The 14,963-nt window shown below is 37.6% G+C and overlaps 1 protein-coding gene across 3 annotated transcripts in view; it reads right to left on the bottom strand.

Annotated features, from left to right (window-relative positions):
• The window catches only part of Mwh (multiple wing hairs), a 148,729-nt gene that overhangs the window by 15,236 nt on the left and 118,530 nt on the right, over positions 1-14,963 (bottom strand). For all 3 annotated transcript variants that reach the window (XM_076768054.1, XM_076768051.1, XM_076768052.1), the window contains exons 2-3: positions 5,531-5,603; positions 1,129-1,358 (exon numbers count right to left, since the gene is read on the bottom strand). In XM_076768054.1, the coding sequence (XP_076624169.1) occupies positions 1,129-1,358; positions 5,531-5,593 (293 nt within the window). In that variant the 5' untranslated portion in view covers positions 5,594-5,603. The remainder of the gene's footprint in view (positions 1-1,128; positions 1,359-5,530; positions 5,604-14,963) is intronic.

Raw genomic sequence — 14,963 nt, 5'->3', positions numbered from 1 at the left:
AGTTTTAATATTATTTAATAATAGTATTAATTTCCTTTAAACATTTTTCAAAACTGAAGTAGTGCTCTTGCGGGGAAGAAAAAACACTTCGAATAAATTAATAAACGAGGAGCAACGATAAAATCTTTGATCGCCCGTTAAGAATGTGGCCAGGTATAATATACATATCTCGTCTATTTAGACACGATTAAGCGCAAAATAAAAATGGACCGATGCCCGTTAATGTATCTTCCACGCTTTCTCATTTAACGCGAGAAGGTTTAACGACTACCAGCTAATCTGTTGTATCGAACAAGAATTTTTACGAGCTGTACGAGATTCACGTATCTCGATGTTCGACCGTCAAAAAAAATGCGTAAAAAGTAACTGTAAATCCCTGTCCGTTCGAGCTCTTCTTCCTGTTCGATTAATATCGAAGCCTTTCGAGTCGTTCTTGTTGTTAGTTCCAGCGAGAGAGCGCGAATTCAGTTTATTCTAATTATTGTTCACGGATAATCAAGTTCTTCCGGGTATCGGCTGCATCGTTGAAAAGTTTCCTTCGAAAGCGAATATTTTCCTTTCATTTTGTTCGAAAATGGCTTTCAAAACAATTTTTAATCGAATTTATTGCGCAATGAGAACATTCTACAAATCCAATTGCATAATAATGACAAATCTAGCTTAATCAAGCACGCAGTTGCGTATTTTATTGTGTATTTAATATGTATGACTGCATGCAAACTATATTTATACACTTGTCTCTTATTTGTATATCATGTTTAACGTAGAAAGTGTTTTGATTAAATCGTACACCTATGTCAATCATTTTCATTACTGTAAATCGTCCATAATAACAGAAATAATTTAGATTTCGATTTAAGAGGAACACCTTGTATACGCTTCCCTTGATACTCTCTATAAATAATTTCATTTATAGAGGGTGTTTATACTGAAGATGGCCAAGACTATTGGTTGAAAATATTCTGTAAAACGATGCTTGATACGAGTAAAACAGTTAAGATCAATATCTTTTATCATTTATATCTAAAGATCCCAAGAGTAGTTTAGAAAAGTTTAACATGCTTGTGTCGACGAATGATCTTGATCCTGTTCTCAGTTAATTTCAAGACAGGTTAGGGGTTCACAAACCTTGGAAATGCCAGCCTCAGATCCGCCCTAAGCTTGTTCAGAAGCTCGCTGACCGACGTGAATTGTCTCAAGGTCATCTCGCCGCTTCCGGAAGCGTAACCGGAACTCGAACTGGTTGTGGACGGCAGGGTACCCTGCAGTTCTTGAACGCTTCCTAATGGACGCCTTCCCCATCGTCTCAACGCAATCGCGTAGTCCTCAGCGTTGTACGTAGGCGGTCTTAATCGTTCCTGAAAAGACGATGGAGATAATATCTTGGAATATTTCGACCGTTCATTTTGATTACGTTCAATTTCAATAATTTATAGGGGTAGGACCCCCGAATATTTCTTGGGACTCTTCTAGATTAACACTAAACCTACCACGAGTGGTCAAATGACCGTTTTTTAAATTTCGTTTAGAATTTCTAACATACAATGTAATTTTAGCGCTATTTATCTTCACGACATTTCTTATAGTATACGTAGGATGCATTTTTCAATATTGACTGATCTGTTCTTATTGTTTGTTTTCTGAGAAAAATATGTAGTCTATCTCGTTTACCACAATAGATCATCTAACTGGTTGAATGATTTATATTTTGTTGTAAAAAATTAAACAAAATTTGATATCAAATTCTGGTTAGCTTCCGATGTAAGTAATATAATAAAAACGAATGAAATCTTCAGTCTTCACTGTCGTAGAACAGTCTAAGAACGCGTAATAAAAATAGTTAAACTTTACACGCGTGCAGTTCCGAAACTATTAGTGTTTTATTATTTATCGAGCTATTGTTAGAAGCGGCAAAGCTTTCTCTTTAAAATGGCTTTTGGTTTTTGAGGATCGGACTTTCCGTTTTCGAGATATCGCAATTTATGTAAAAGGTAATTTTTTTAATTCGATTCTCTCACTGTCCGTTACGCGTATAATAGCCTATTCACGCGTATTAAAAATACTAAAACTTTAGACGCGTGCAGTTCCGAAACTATTAGTGTTTTATTATTTATCGAGCTATTATTAGAAGCGGCAAAGCTTCCTCTTTAAAATGGCTTTTGGTTTTTGAGGATCGGACTTTCTGTTTTCGAGATATCGCAATTTATGTAAAAGGTAATTTTTTTAATTCGATTCTCACACTGTCCGTTACGCGTATAATAGCCTATTCACGCGTATTAAAAATACTAAAACTTTAGACGCGTGCAGTTCCGAAACTATTAGTGTTTTATTATTTATCGAGCTATTATTAGAAGCGGCAAAGCTTCCTCTTTAAAATGGCTTTTGGCTTTTGACGATCGGACTTTCCGTTTTCGAGATATCGCAATTTATGTAAAAGGTAATTTTTAAAATTTCGACTCTCTCTGTCTTCGTCTAGCGGAGTCGGACCTCTTTGTCTTACGTGCGTGGTGCTGACCTACCCCGCGTGCGTGACTGCCGTGACCCAGTTTGGCGTAGTATTTCCAAGAATCTACTACGCACTGTTCACTATCTTCGCGCGCGCGAGTGCAATGAACTCGCGCGAGCGCAAACCGAAACGTAAACAAACCATATCTCCGAAACTAGCCACCGCATCGACGCGAAACTAAAATCGCTATATCTCCGAAACTAATGAAGCTATCGGCTCGTTCGAACGCACGTTTTAAAGGGCATTTCATCCCTTATCCGATGACCATATCAACTATTATTATTTATGTTGTCTTCTATGTTTATTTTAACATTTACTTTGACAATATATACCTAAAGAAGTTTCAGCAATTCCTATCGATTATACGATCAGTGTGCGATAAAACTGGATTCTAAATTGTGTATTTAATTGAAAATGAATTTAAGTTCGTATACAGGATGTTTGCGCAATTACTAGCCAGCATTTTGTTCATAAATAATTGTTTTCTCTGGAGCTAATTACGCGATCGACTTGAATGAACACTCATTTTAAAGCATTTTTCATTCTCTATCTGACGAATGTATCAACTATCATTATTTACGCTGTCTTCTATGTTTAAATTAGAAGTACGTTGCCCCTTAAAAGAGAAAAAGGAAGACCGGTAATTTGAAGCAATTATTTTTTAATATTAAGCTTGATGAGAAATAGCCTGCACGTTTTTCTTGAACGAACTGGAAAATCTATATGTCCGATCAATTTACGTCGAGGGTCGTGTAGCTTTCTAAGCGGTCAATCAAGGATACCGCGAATATTCGAAATAAAGTCACTCGGTCAATTGCGGTTTACTTGACGCGGTAAATCGGTCGGATCTAACGAGAAACCGAGTTTCTATTTCGTGGTCACTCCATCTTGGTGCACGCATTTCACGTAAGATAACATATATCGTTATAAATATTATGGACCTTAATGAACCTACGAATTTTTCGCTTATTCTAAATCGATGCAAAATCGGACATCTAAACAATGTAACATGAGATAGCATTACTTTTGTTTAAAATAAGAAACCGGTTAAACACAGTGTAGAAACACAGAAAAGTTTGAAATTTAAATATGTCGAAGCAGGGTTTTAGCAACCTTTCCCCGAATTACTCAATTGTTCTTCTCCATCCCATATGTAGACTTGGGTGCCACGATCTTTAGAATGGGATCTAGCAAGATGGCCAAGGTCGTTGACAGTCACAATCAATCACTGGCTCGTTCGTTGCTGGTATCGACGCTGATGGGCCATCATCGTTTGATGTATACGGGTCTAGCTTGTAACGGCGCGTTTTTTGAACGGCGATAAAGTAATTAGAGTTCCTTTCCGGGATGTGTGCACCATATCGCGGACACGTACATACGTAAATCGTCCAATGGCGAGCGTGATAGAGTAGAGGTGTGTATAGATCAATCATGTTTCGTTTCATTTTTCCGATTCCAGGCGAACGCGAAACGGGATCTCCGGGGCAGGAAATCGTTAGGGCGAAGGGTTTAATCATAATCGTTGCAATTATACAGGTAATTAGGTCCCGCAACGATGAAACAAAACAAACTTACGCGCAACCTAGATCCGCGAATACACTTTCTTCACTCTGTTTGGTGGTTTGTCATCGCGTTTTTCGTTTGACGATAATTATAATTAATGAGTAATGCCTCCAGATCGAAAAATTCAAGTCTAAGCTTAATCGAATTTCCACCGTGCGATGCGAGTTTGTTTCGTTCCCCATTTCGAATCCCACTAAATACTAGAATAATAAATAAACTGATTTTTGGTACGTTTATGTGCAAAAATTAACACAATCCTTAAAATAGAAGCATGAAATTTTTGTTAATATTTTTCTAAAAAATATAACATTTTTTTGTTGGAATTTTCTGCAACGAACGAAGTTCTGCGATGTTTTCGTTGACATTGATTTCAGTTCGAATATTTTTTACACCCGCTGCAGACTCGAATCTAAAAACGACGATTCAGCGATGGCGTAAATGCACGGCTTTCAGGGTTAACGCGATGCACCGTGATCTCTGCTTGATATTAATCATATTATCCGTGATAAATCGCCTCCCTCGCAGTTTCACGACGCATACAAATACCGGCGAAGCGATTACGAACTGCAGAATTCCATGCATCCAACCGGTGCATGTTAATGCATGTACGGGCATTAAAACCGTACCTCGGTTAAATGCAAAGTAACCGATTGTTTCGACGATTCAAACGCCAGAGCAAATAATCAGAGGCTCGACGTTGCGCATACTTCGCGAAATCGCGGTTTATTAATTGACTCGTTCCGTGGCACGCGATATGCGCGATATATTATTAAAATTTATCCGATAGATCGTTTCATCTATCCTTGCACTCGAATTCTAAGGCAGATCCTTAACTCCCAGTGCAGGAAAAAAGGTCAATGTACATTATTTATACAATATTTCTAGTCACGACACCGGAACGTTTGATTATCGACGCGCGAGGATCGAGTTTATACATAGAAATTCGTTTAATAATTTGATCGAGAGCTTCCGTAATTTTCAGTTCCCTTTTAGAACTGGAACTGGCCTGCGAACGACGATCGTGACAAAAAATAGTACACGCAGAGGTGTATGTATAATGCAACGATTTTCGCGGCAATTACGAGTCATAGATTGAGAACTGGCCAGGATTATGATAGAAAACAAGTCGATTTCGCGATCTTAACTACCCATAATCATCTTCCATTCACACATTTCTGGCCCGTTTATCGAACCTCGGGACAGCGGCGCTGTTCTCACGGCGTCGCTAGAATAAAACGACCAACCTCCGCACGCCTACCTATACTCTATATATTGACTGAATGTTGAAAGATATGCTAATCGAAAACATCCTGCCTGCGCTTGAATGCGTACGACGAGACGGTTACCTTACTGCCGCCTGAGTTACACGATTTGCCTTTTTTTCTCGCGTTTTAAAGATTCCCCCCTATCAGCGACCAGCGATTTCTTCGTTGCTGCCTGATTCGCGGAAGGTGTACTGACCTTTTCCGGTTGTGGTCCCCAGGGTTTCACCACCAGTAGTTCCTCCTCCGCGTTTGGCGCCATTTCCGATTCGCTGAAATAAGAAAAACGTCGTGAGTCTCGCGAAACAAACTGTTACAATCAGAAACGAAAAGATAAGACGTTGCATTCTTTTATATAGAGAATTTCCTTTACTTTAACCCTTTGCACTCCACTGTGCAGTTTCATTTATGATAACAAAAATTGAATTTAGAATACAAGATGTTCGACCACCCTTGGAGAAAATTTTAGTGGGAGATTCTAGAGGCCAAAATAAGACGAAAATCAAGAATATCAATTTCTTGACTGAGGCTTCGTTAAAAAGTAATTAAAAAATTAAATTAAAAAATTCCAAATCATTCTGAAAAAATTATGTTCGATTGCGGGGGTCAATTACAATCATTTTTTATGAATAGACATAACCCCGAAATCCTACCCACTTTGTAGAACAAAATTCGAGGTGTGAAATTTTTCGACAAAAAAAAAATTTCAAATCGTTCTAAAAAAATTATTTTCACTTGCAGGGGCTGATTACAATCATTTTTGGTCATTACACATTTCCTCGAAATCCTACCCGCTTTTGAGAAAAAAATTCCTTACCGATAATGTAATTTCTGACCAGAAATGACTCTCCAAAATTTCATGCGTATCTTCAAAACGTCATAACTTCCGAACGGATTGGACGATTTTAATGTTTAAAAAAGCAAACTACGCGTATTTTGGTGGAGAATATGTACAAATTGCAAAAGTATTCGAAAAGTTGGTCCTTGATCCCGCAAAATGAGAAAAACCCCATAAAAATGGTCCAATTTTCAAATAGCCATAACTCCTACAATTGTGAATATATTTCAGTGAAACTTTTTTCTGAAGTAGAGCTCATGGGTACCTACAGAAATGTATTAGACAACTTTTCCGTAGGGCGTCAAACAAAATTACTAAAAATGAAAAACGAATTTTTAAGAGAAATCGACAGGGGGTGGGTGCCTAAATTTTTCAACGAAAACCAAAAATTTTAAATCGTTCTAGAAAAATTATTTTCAGTTGCGGGGGTCAATTACAATCATTTTTGGTGGATAGACATACCCTCGAAATCTTAACCAGTTTCGAGAAAAAAAATTCAGTAAGCGGAGTAATTTTTCGACGAAATTAAAAATTTTCAAATCATTCTGAAAAAATTATTTTTGGTTGCAGGGATGAATTACAATCATTTTTGGTGAATAAATATAATCCCGAAATCCTAACCAGTTTCGAGAAAAAAAAATTCAGTAAGATCGGAACTTTAAACGTTAATAACTTTTTAACCAAGCCTCCATTAACAAATTGATATTCTTGATTTTTGTCCTATTTTGACATCTAGAATCTCCCATTACAGTATTTTCCCAGGGATGGTGGAACACCCTGTATATATAAATAAAATTTAAATTATAGGTATTCATATAGGTGTTTGTGGAAAGAAGAAAATTTTTTTATTTTTAGAAGTCACATCACAAAACTTAATTTCGTATTGTTAGTCGTTCATATTAATAAATACTGTCGAAGTACAAATGCTTTAGGAGCATAATCTACAAGTGAAAATACGAAAGAAACTAAGAAGAAAATATAAAGTTTGTTTGGAAATGCTTTATTACAATGTTGTAAAATATTAATTACCAAAAACGAGTTGCATTTTGTGAATGGTACAAAAATGCAATAGAAAGAAACCCTCTACTCTTGTCAGAGATTTATTATACATTAAGTAATACATTGAATAACATTGATTTAACTAAATGGTTAAGAAAACATTGCATAGAAAGGTACCATGAGTTCCGTTGGACTACCAAAAGAGGGACCGTGGAATGAAACGTTGAAAACCATTAACGATCACATGTATTGGACAGCTGGTAACATTCAAGGTCCAGTGACCTCGTTAGATCGCTGGGTGAGAGCGAGGATGACAAACATGAATGAATGCGGAAAGAACGAATAGACTGACTTGGCAATAATAAATCACATACGAAGTTAGTCGTTCTCTTTTTATGTACTACAGCTTTGTGCTATGAAGTATAATACAGAATATGAATTGCATCTTTGTATGTGCAAACATTTCCTGAAAACTCGAGGACAATGTTGAAAATCGTAATTTTATTCTCCACATTTTATGATAGATCTGTACGTTAGATCGTGAGAATTTGCAAATTAAGGAAAAATCAATTGCATATTGCGCTTTCGGCCAAGGTCCAAATTTCAATAATTTTTAACATTGACCTTTTCAGCTTCGTTCCTTTCTTAACCCTTGAGATCATATACGATGCACCCCTCGCTCGTAAGCCCTGCACTTGACCATGAATATCAACCGATTAAAAAAAGAAAAAAACACGTCTACGATGCAGTTAATTGGGAAGTTGTGCGCGTCAGGTGTTCAACCACGTTGTGGAACGACTGTCAAGAATTTCCTCGTTGGAATTTTCGAACGGTACCTCGCTCACTTGTTTCGTTCCGCCGCAACGGAGACGAGCTCGTCGTGGCTCCAGGGTTTCGTTTCGATCGTATTGGTATCGCGCAACACGACGGCCTAAATTTCGGTTCCACTAGATTGTGTCGGATTGCACGGTCCACGGTCGCTGTCGATGCAATTAATTGCAACGTGCAGAGCCCGTGTCTGCAAAACATTTGAAAATAAAACGCTATCGTGTCTATACACGAGCTTTTAGATTATCAATGATAAACGAACTGAAACAAGGTACTTGTTCGGGTGATCGAACATGTTCCAATTTACTGGTCATTTCGTATACTTCTTTTCAATGTTGACACTAAATTTATAGAAGTCGTAGATACTATTTTTTAGCAATTTATATTCAATTTGATTAATTTAATGCTGTGAATATATATGTATACTAATTGTTAAAAAATGCACTTTTTTAAATATAAATTACTTGCAAGAAGTACGACTAATAAATTGTTTCTTGTGATTGGAATTATCAAAGCGTAAATTTTTGTCTGCCTTGTCACATCCCTGATGAGAAACATCGCGAATAACAAGCGAAATCCTTATCTCGCTTGCAACGAGTTTGCTCAATCCGGCGTCTGATCATGCGGCCCCGCTTAAACAGCGCCAATTAGCCTAAAGAGTTTACAATAACAATTCCATTAATTAATGACTTTCACACCTCGTTATGGGATACGCGCGCTGATTAGACGCGGCACACTATATTGTACAATGTTACGATGGAATATTCATGCCCGTTCGAAAGGGGGATGGGATGCAAATGAATGTAAAACGCAAACGAGCAACCAGAAATGTTCGGCCAGAACGAGTAATGGCTGTGTAACATTGTAATTAATAGACGCGCGGTGGAAAACTTGGAATTCCTTGGAAAGAGAACAGGCAACGTGGCCTCTAACTATGGTCGTTGCTTTACAAAATATTCTTTATGTACGTCCAACTGTTGCATCAGGTTTCCAATTACAACTTCCCTTTTTCACTTTCCGACCCATTAGGAAGGAAAGTATCGTAATCGAGGAATATTTCGAAACGAATCTTTTTGTTGCATTTTTTTGATTATAAATTTTCTTTAACGATACGCACATAAATACTATGCAACGGTCGGTATTTCTCTATGAAACATCGAACAAAATATTTACAAGAAAGAAGAATTATATTTGCTAAAAGAACATTTAATTACAATTTTAAAGTAGAACAATGTCACCTGAAATACCTGAATACCTGAAACTTACGTTAATATTTATATTTATATTTCGAGATATTTATAGTGTTACAACCGTCTCACCTAAAATTTTTATTTTTTCCTTATTCGAATACAATCCTGTGTCGCTGTTCCTTTTTCGTTAAGAAAATTCTCAACGACCAATAATCCCCGTTGTTGTAAAATCTTGCTTGGCCGATTAAGTAAGTGAGAAACCACCCAATAATCTCTGAAACGCGACACATGTCGAGAGCGATTGCCTTGTGAAAGTCCAGGATTGAAAACCAATTTCTAGCGATCGGATTATAATGCTTTCGAGTCATTATCGCTGATAGCTGTACTTACAAGCGGAATTACCTGAATCGGTACGATATTCGAGGCAAGCCGTAAGGTCATGATGCGCCTGGAACATTACCAGGATATTTCTGATCGAGGAGTAGCAGCCCCCTTTCGATCAGTCGATACAAGATGATACGCCTGGTTCGTGACCGTGGCGATCGTGACTCCTATTATTACCGTGATTCACTCACGAAACGAACCCGTCCGCGTTTTGTGTCCTCGCGGTGCGCGTCTTTTGCCAAGCGAAATCGTTGCATTTACGTCGCATCGGACCGTGAAGCCCTCGGATGCATCGAGAAAGAACTTTTGTCAGGGCGATATTATCTAAATAACAGGCTGCGCGTGCCCGATCCTATCGTCCGGCGAGACGGCCTTAAATACTTCCATTATATTACACGGGGGCCAGAAAATAAATTTATCCAAAAGAAACTGGAACAACACATTTTTGGACGTTGAAACCGATCGTGAACTACCATAGCTGGCTAAATACTATTTTAACCCTTAAATGGATTCTCAATATCAACTGAATTATTCTACTTGCAATCATAGCTGGGGTTAGGTCGTAAACAATGAATAAATATGTTATTCTGCATCATGCATACGTTTTAGAAAATATTTTATTTCTTCGTAAAGATATATCCTAGAATTATTTAAAATTGGGTTTCGAGGGGTGGGCAGTTGCCTACTTTTTTTCTAAGTTACCAACGTTGCGGTACCACGAATGGCGGAATATGACATCGAAGAAAGTTTTGCACGTTAATTTTCAAAGAAACATTCCAATTCGAAAAATGACTGAAACTATAATTTCTCAGGTGTTGTCCCATCCTTCGTTCACGACAACGTTGCAATTCTCTGGAGTTTCCCCGAGGATCGATGATTTTCCCAACGTATGAGAAAATGATCGAACACAGCTCGATTTACGGAAGGCCGAAAGTAAATTACGAATCAGTTTTGCAAAGACACCGTCAGAAACCGCGTCTGATATGCAACGAATCGCGCTGAATCCGCCTGCCCTCATCACCATTAATCTCGAGGAACGTTGCTGCGTCCGAGCGACCGGTCACGGGGCGATTCTTCGCGTGTCAAAGAGGGCCGCCTCGCGGAAACGTCAGCCGATGCATACGGAACGCAAGTTGGGAACGCGTACTCGTCAGATCCGCGATCTTGAGCGCGGGCATAACGTAGTAGCGAGGAGGGTATCCGCGGACTAGGCAGATACTTACTCCGAGGAGGACAGCAGAGGCATTGACCCGCGCGCGAGCGGTTAGTCAGGCGCACACACGCGTCTCCGTGAGGACGCCGGCCTACACTGGCACGCGGCTCTGGTGTCCTTTACGGAATTCTAGCTCTCCGCGAGCTGATCCCGCCGGATGATGGAAAATTGGAGAAAGTGCTGTGGGGTAATCCGACTCGCGCTGCTAAATCGCTGCTCGCTGCTCGACGCGGTCGGGTTCAACGACATCCGTCTTAAACGGGTTCAAGTTCGCTTCGAGATGTCGCGCGTCGCACAGTGTGCCAATGTTGGCTTTAATGGCCTCCAAACCTGGCGAACTGCGACGCTCGCACCACTGGAAATCGGGTCAAGTTGCGAAGGTGCAAGCAGTTACTGAATCATTCTCGCTGGATCCAAACGGAGCACCGTTCTTTCGCCATTTTGCGGACGTCCTTGCGGCGATTTTGCGTTTTGCAAGTCGCTGGGACTTGAATTAACGTTAACGGCTGTTATTTATATCGTTCTGATACGTCTGATCCGGGGGACTGTGCAGTTCGGATAACTGAATTATTTGATTAATAGAGGTTCACCTTTCCTTAATTAGGAACTCATTATTTTACTCAGTATTTTCAACGACATCGATCTTACTCGAAAGTTTGAAAGTATTAGAGTTTATTTACGGCAAGCAGCGTATGACGCAATGTCGGTCACTGGTAAGCGACGTAACCTTAATAGAAAGATTAGCGACGGTCACTGATGACCAACATGGCGCTCAACCTGTTAATGCGTTGGGTTGGCAAAAAAGTAATGTCAGGATTTCATGCAATGTACGCGGTTATTTTTAAATAACTTAACACGTTGTCTGCTCCTCGAACGACAAGTAAATTGTTTCCTTAATAAACAAACGAATTATATATTGAGCAAAAAAAAATGAAACTTATTCTTGGTTTCATTTTTTCCTTGTGATTTAACGATCTTAACAATGGTCATTTTGACTCATCCTGGAATCGTGAAATAAATCGTAGACCAACTTGACGTTTTGCTATCTGATAAGAATAATGCAACGTTAGAGACCATTGTTCTTTTAATTATGTAATCGAAAATTAAAATGCACGATTACGAAGAACGTATTTACTACTGACAAGATCACGCCTCTAAAGTTGCATTATGGTAATACTACAGATGCTTCCAATAATTTACATTTATTCGTTCCGGGTTTACAATTTCAAAACAAAAGAGTTATGACTTTACCGGCAATCCTACCAGAGAAACCTGAACGAAGCGCCAATTAATTTTTGAAACTCTTTTTACTTCGAAGCTCTAAACCCGGAATGAATTTATATAATTTATTGGATGTACAATTATGCTTCCATAATACTATAATAGAACTTTGGAATTAATAATTAAAAGTACAATGGTATTTAATATTTTATTATTCTTCTCGCGGGTACATCAGATCGATTTAAATTAAACTTTATTAAACATATTAATAATAAGAATTCATTCGTTCATTGTATACATTAAAAAGAAGAAGAAAATTAAAAAATACATTAATACAAAATTGTTTTAAAAAAGTGACAGTTATTCTTATGTATTATTCAATGCTCTAAACCTCATTTGAAATTACAGGATAGCACGTCCACAAGATGTCAGGCTACAATAGACAACAACGGAGACTGGACAATATATTGATAAGATTGCGTCGTGATACGAAGGTAAACAAAAAAATTTCAAGTGATTTTTATTAATTATCTTCAACTGTTTAAAAATTATGGCGTGCACGTTCTTGTTGAGACCGTAGATACGGTTTGGAGTTCGCGGTATTGGGTTCTAAAGTTCCGATCGTCGGTATAGAAACAATTTGCTGTGTACACAAGAAGTCCGCGTGCACCGTGCAAGAACAGAGCGCACGTTCTGGCCGTGAATAGGTAATGCAATGCGTGGAGGCGCCATGACTCGTTGGCTGCCGGTGTCCTCCCGCTTTGCCGCGGGTTTCGTACCGCGAAAAATCCCTCGATCGTCGAGGCTGCGTCGTTGATCTTCGAGCAGGCCATTAGTGGGATATGCAAGAGCATGGAATTTCTGCCGTTCCGCGAGCTACATCGCCAGTATGTCTTTATGATAGCGCGCTTCGAATCGATGGCGTTTCTTCTATCGCTCCGATCGAGCTCTCGATCCGAAATTCTCCCAATTACACCGTCACAATTCGACCTCCTTTTCCACTTCGGTGTGAAATTATATTGTAAATTTAAATATTTTTACCATTCGAATCGTTTAAAGGGAAACCGAGAGCTTTGGGAAAGTATGAAAGTGAAATTATCGCTGAATATCTGATATATCGAAACAGGATGCGTGATATACCCGGATACCCCGATTGACCAACAACCGTGAATATTATAGTTGCACAATGGTGAAATAATTAAATTATCGGTAAATAAATTGCAAAGAAATTTCAAATCGTGCAAAACAAAAGTAAGCCTTCCGAATCCTGTTTCTATTCTTGTGTTTTTTATCAATTTAATGAAGAACAAGAAGAACGTATAATTTGGTGGAAAATAATAAAAACGTCAAGGAAAAGAAACAGTCTGTTGTACAATTGTTTAAGAAACATCGAACGTACGATTATATATTTATTTTTCATATTATGTTTTTAGATAGATTGTGCTAGATCGACGAAGAACAGTAAAATGAAAACAGAATGTGTTCGCGGGAACGTATCTTGTTACATGAAATTGATAAATCCGTATACACCCATTGCTTAACTTAATACAGACATAGTCAATAAAACAGTTTTAGAGGTACTTAATAACACCATTAAGACGGCTATGAAAATATAGCTTGAGGTCGATATGATCAGTCGACCGTAGTAGCTGAACACGTACATACAGTTACTCACAAAATTGAGCGTACACGTAGATTGGCAACTATTGACGGGAAAATAAACGAAAGCGTATATTTCCAAAAGTAGAAACACGATATACACTTTATTTGGATATTTTAACTTTCAGAAATTTTACTAAATCTAAACTATTTATCTATATTTAGCACTAAACGTAAAAACACTCTTGTTTCATCGTAGAAATTGTTTGCTCGATTCATAAAGACACATCCTTTGTTAATTTTGGTATACTGGTTTTGAGATCAGTTTTAATTTACCGCGCTATGCTCATCCGTTTCACTCATTATTTTTTTTCTCCCACGTCCTACTTTATTATGCAGTGTTTCACTGTATTCATAATTATTAATAATTTTCTGTAATGTAAAATGAATCCTATTGTTTGACAAATCTTAACGATTTGCCTATGTAGTACAATTTTACAACTTTTCGTACGAAAATATCGATCTCTGATCTTTTGAAACAGTCCATACTCTCACTAATAAACAACAACGAATGATGATCATGCGTAATATATCAACGTAGTAACGTGACACAGATACGGCTGAACAAATTCCAAATCGAACAAATATATAACAAGTTTTACAAAACTCAATTTTTTGAAAATAACTATGACTCCATTCTGTGACGATTAAATAAGAATATTTTTACGTTTTGCGTCGAATATAGATAAATAGTGTTATTTCTAAACTTTCAAAAGTTATTCTTTATAAAAAAAAATTAATAATGGAATGAGTTATCGAATGAAACTATAGAAAGAAGGTCTGTTTTTCTGAAAAGTACCAGTGAGGGAGTGAGAATGTAGATCCTAATTATAAAATGTTAGTTTATTTTATTTAACCCATTTGCATCATTAAGCAGCATAATCTGCACACAATAACTGTTGCTGATCTAAAAAGATCGAGCTTTTCATGTCTATAAACAAAAATTGGCGAAGACAATTATCGAACAATCTTGTAGAAACGAAAAGACCAGAAAAACTTTATCTATCAATAGCTCAATAACGAGATATAAGAGATCGCCATTTTCCTAATATCTCCAACGGAAGTTAAGTGGAAAAGGAAATTTAAACAATACACCGTACATAAATTTATAACATTTAGAAGAGAAACTGTTTTCAAATGTGACATTTGCGATATTTCGTTATATATAAAAAAGTTTATTTACCGTACAACTATGGAAAAAAATAAATATTTATGTTCTAACATCGTATAAAATGATTCTAGTTTTAAATATGTATAATTTTCGAAAGACTTTCAGTGGAGCATCTCTGACTTGTAAAGC

This window comes from Colletes latitarsis, chromosome 7 (genome assembly GCF_051014445.1).
Source record: "Colletes latitarsis isolate SP2378_abdomen chromosome 7, iyColLati1, whole genome shotgun sequence".
In the NCBI taxonomy this organism is placed as follows: domain Eukaryota; kingdom Metazoa; phylum Arthropoda; class Insecta; order Hymenoptera; family Colletidae; genus Colletes; species Colletes latitarsis.
The sequence above is the reverse complement of the archived record's forward strand: the minus strand, read 5'-3'. Positions and strand labels throughout refer to the sequence as shown.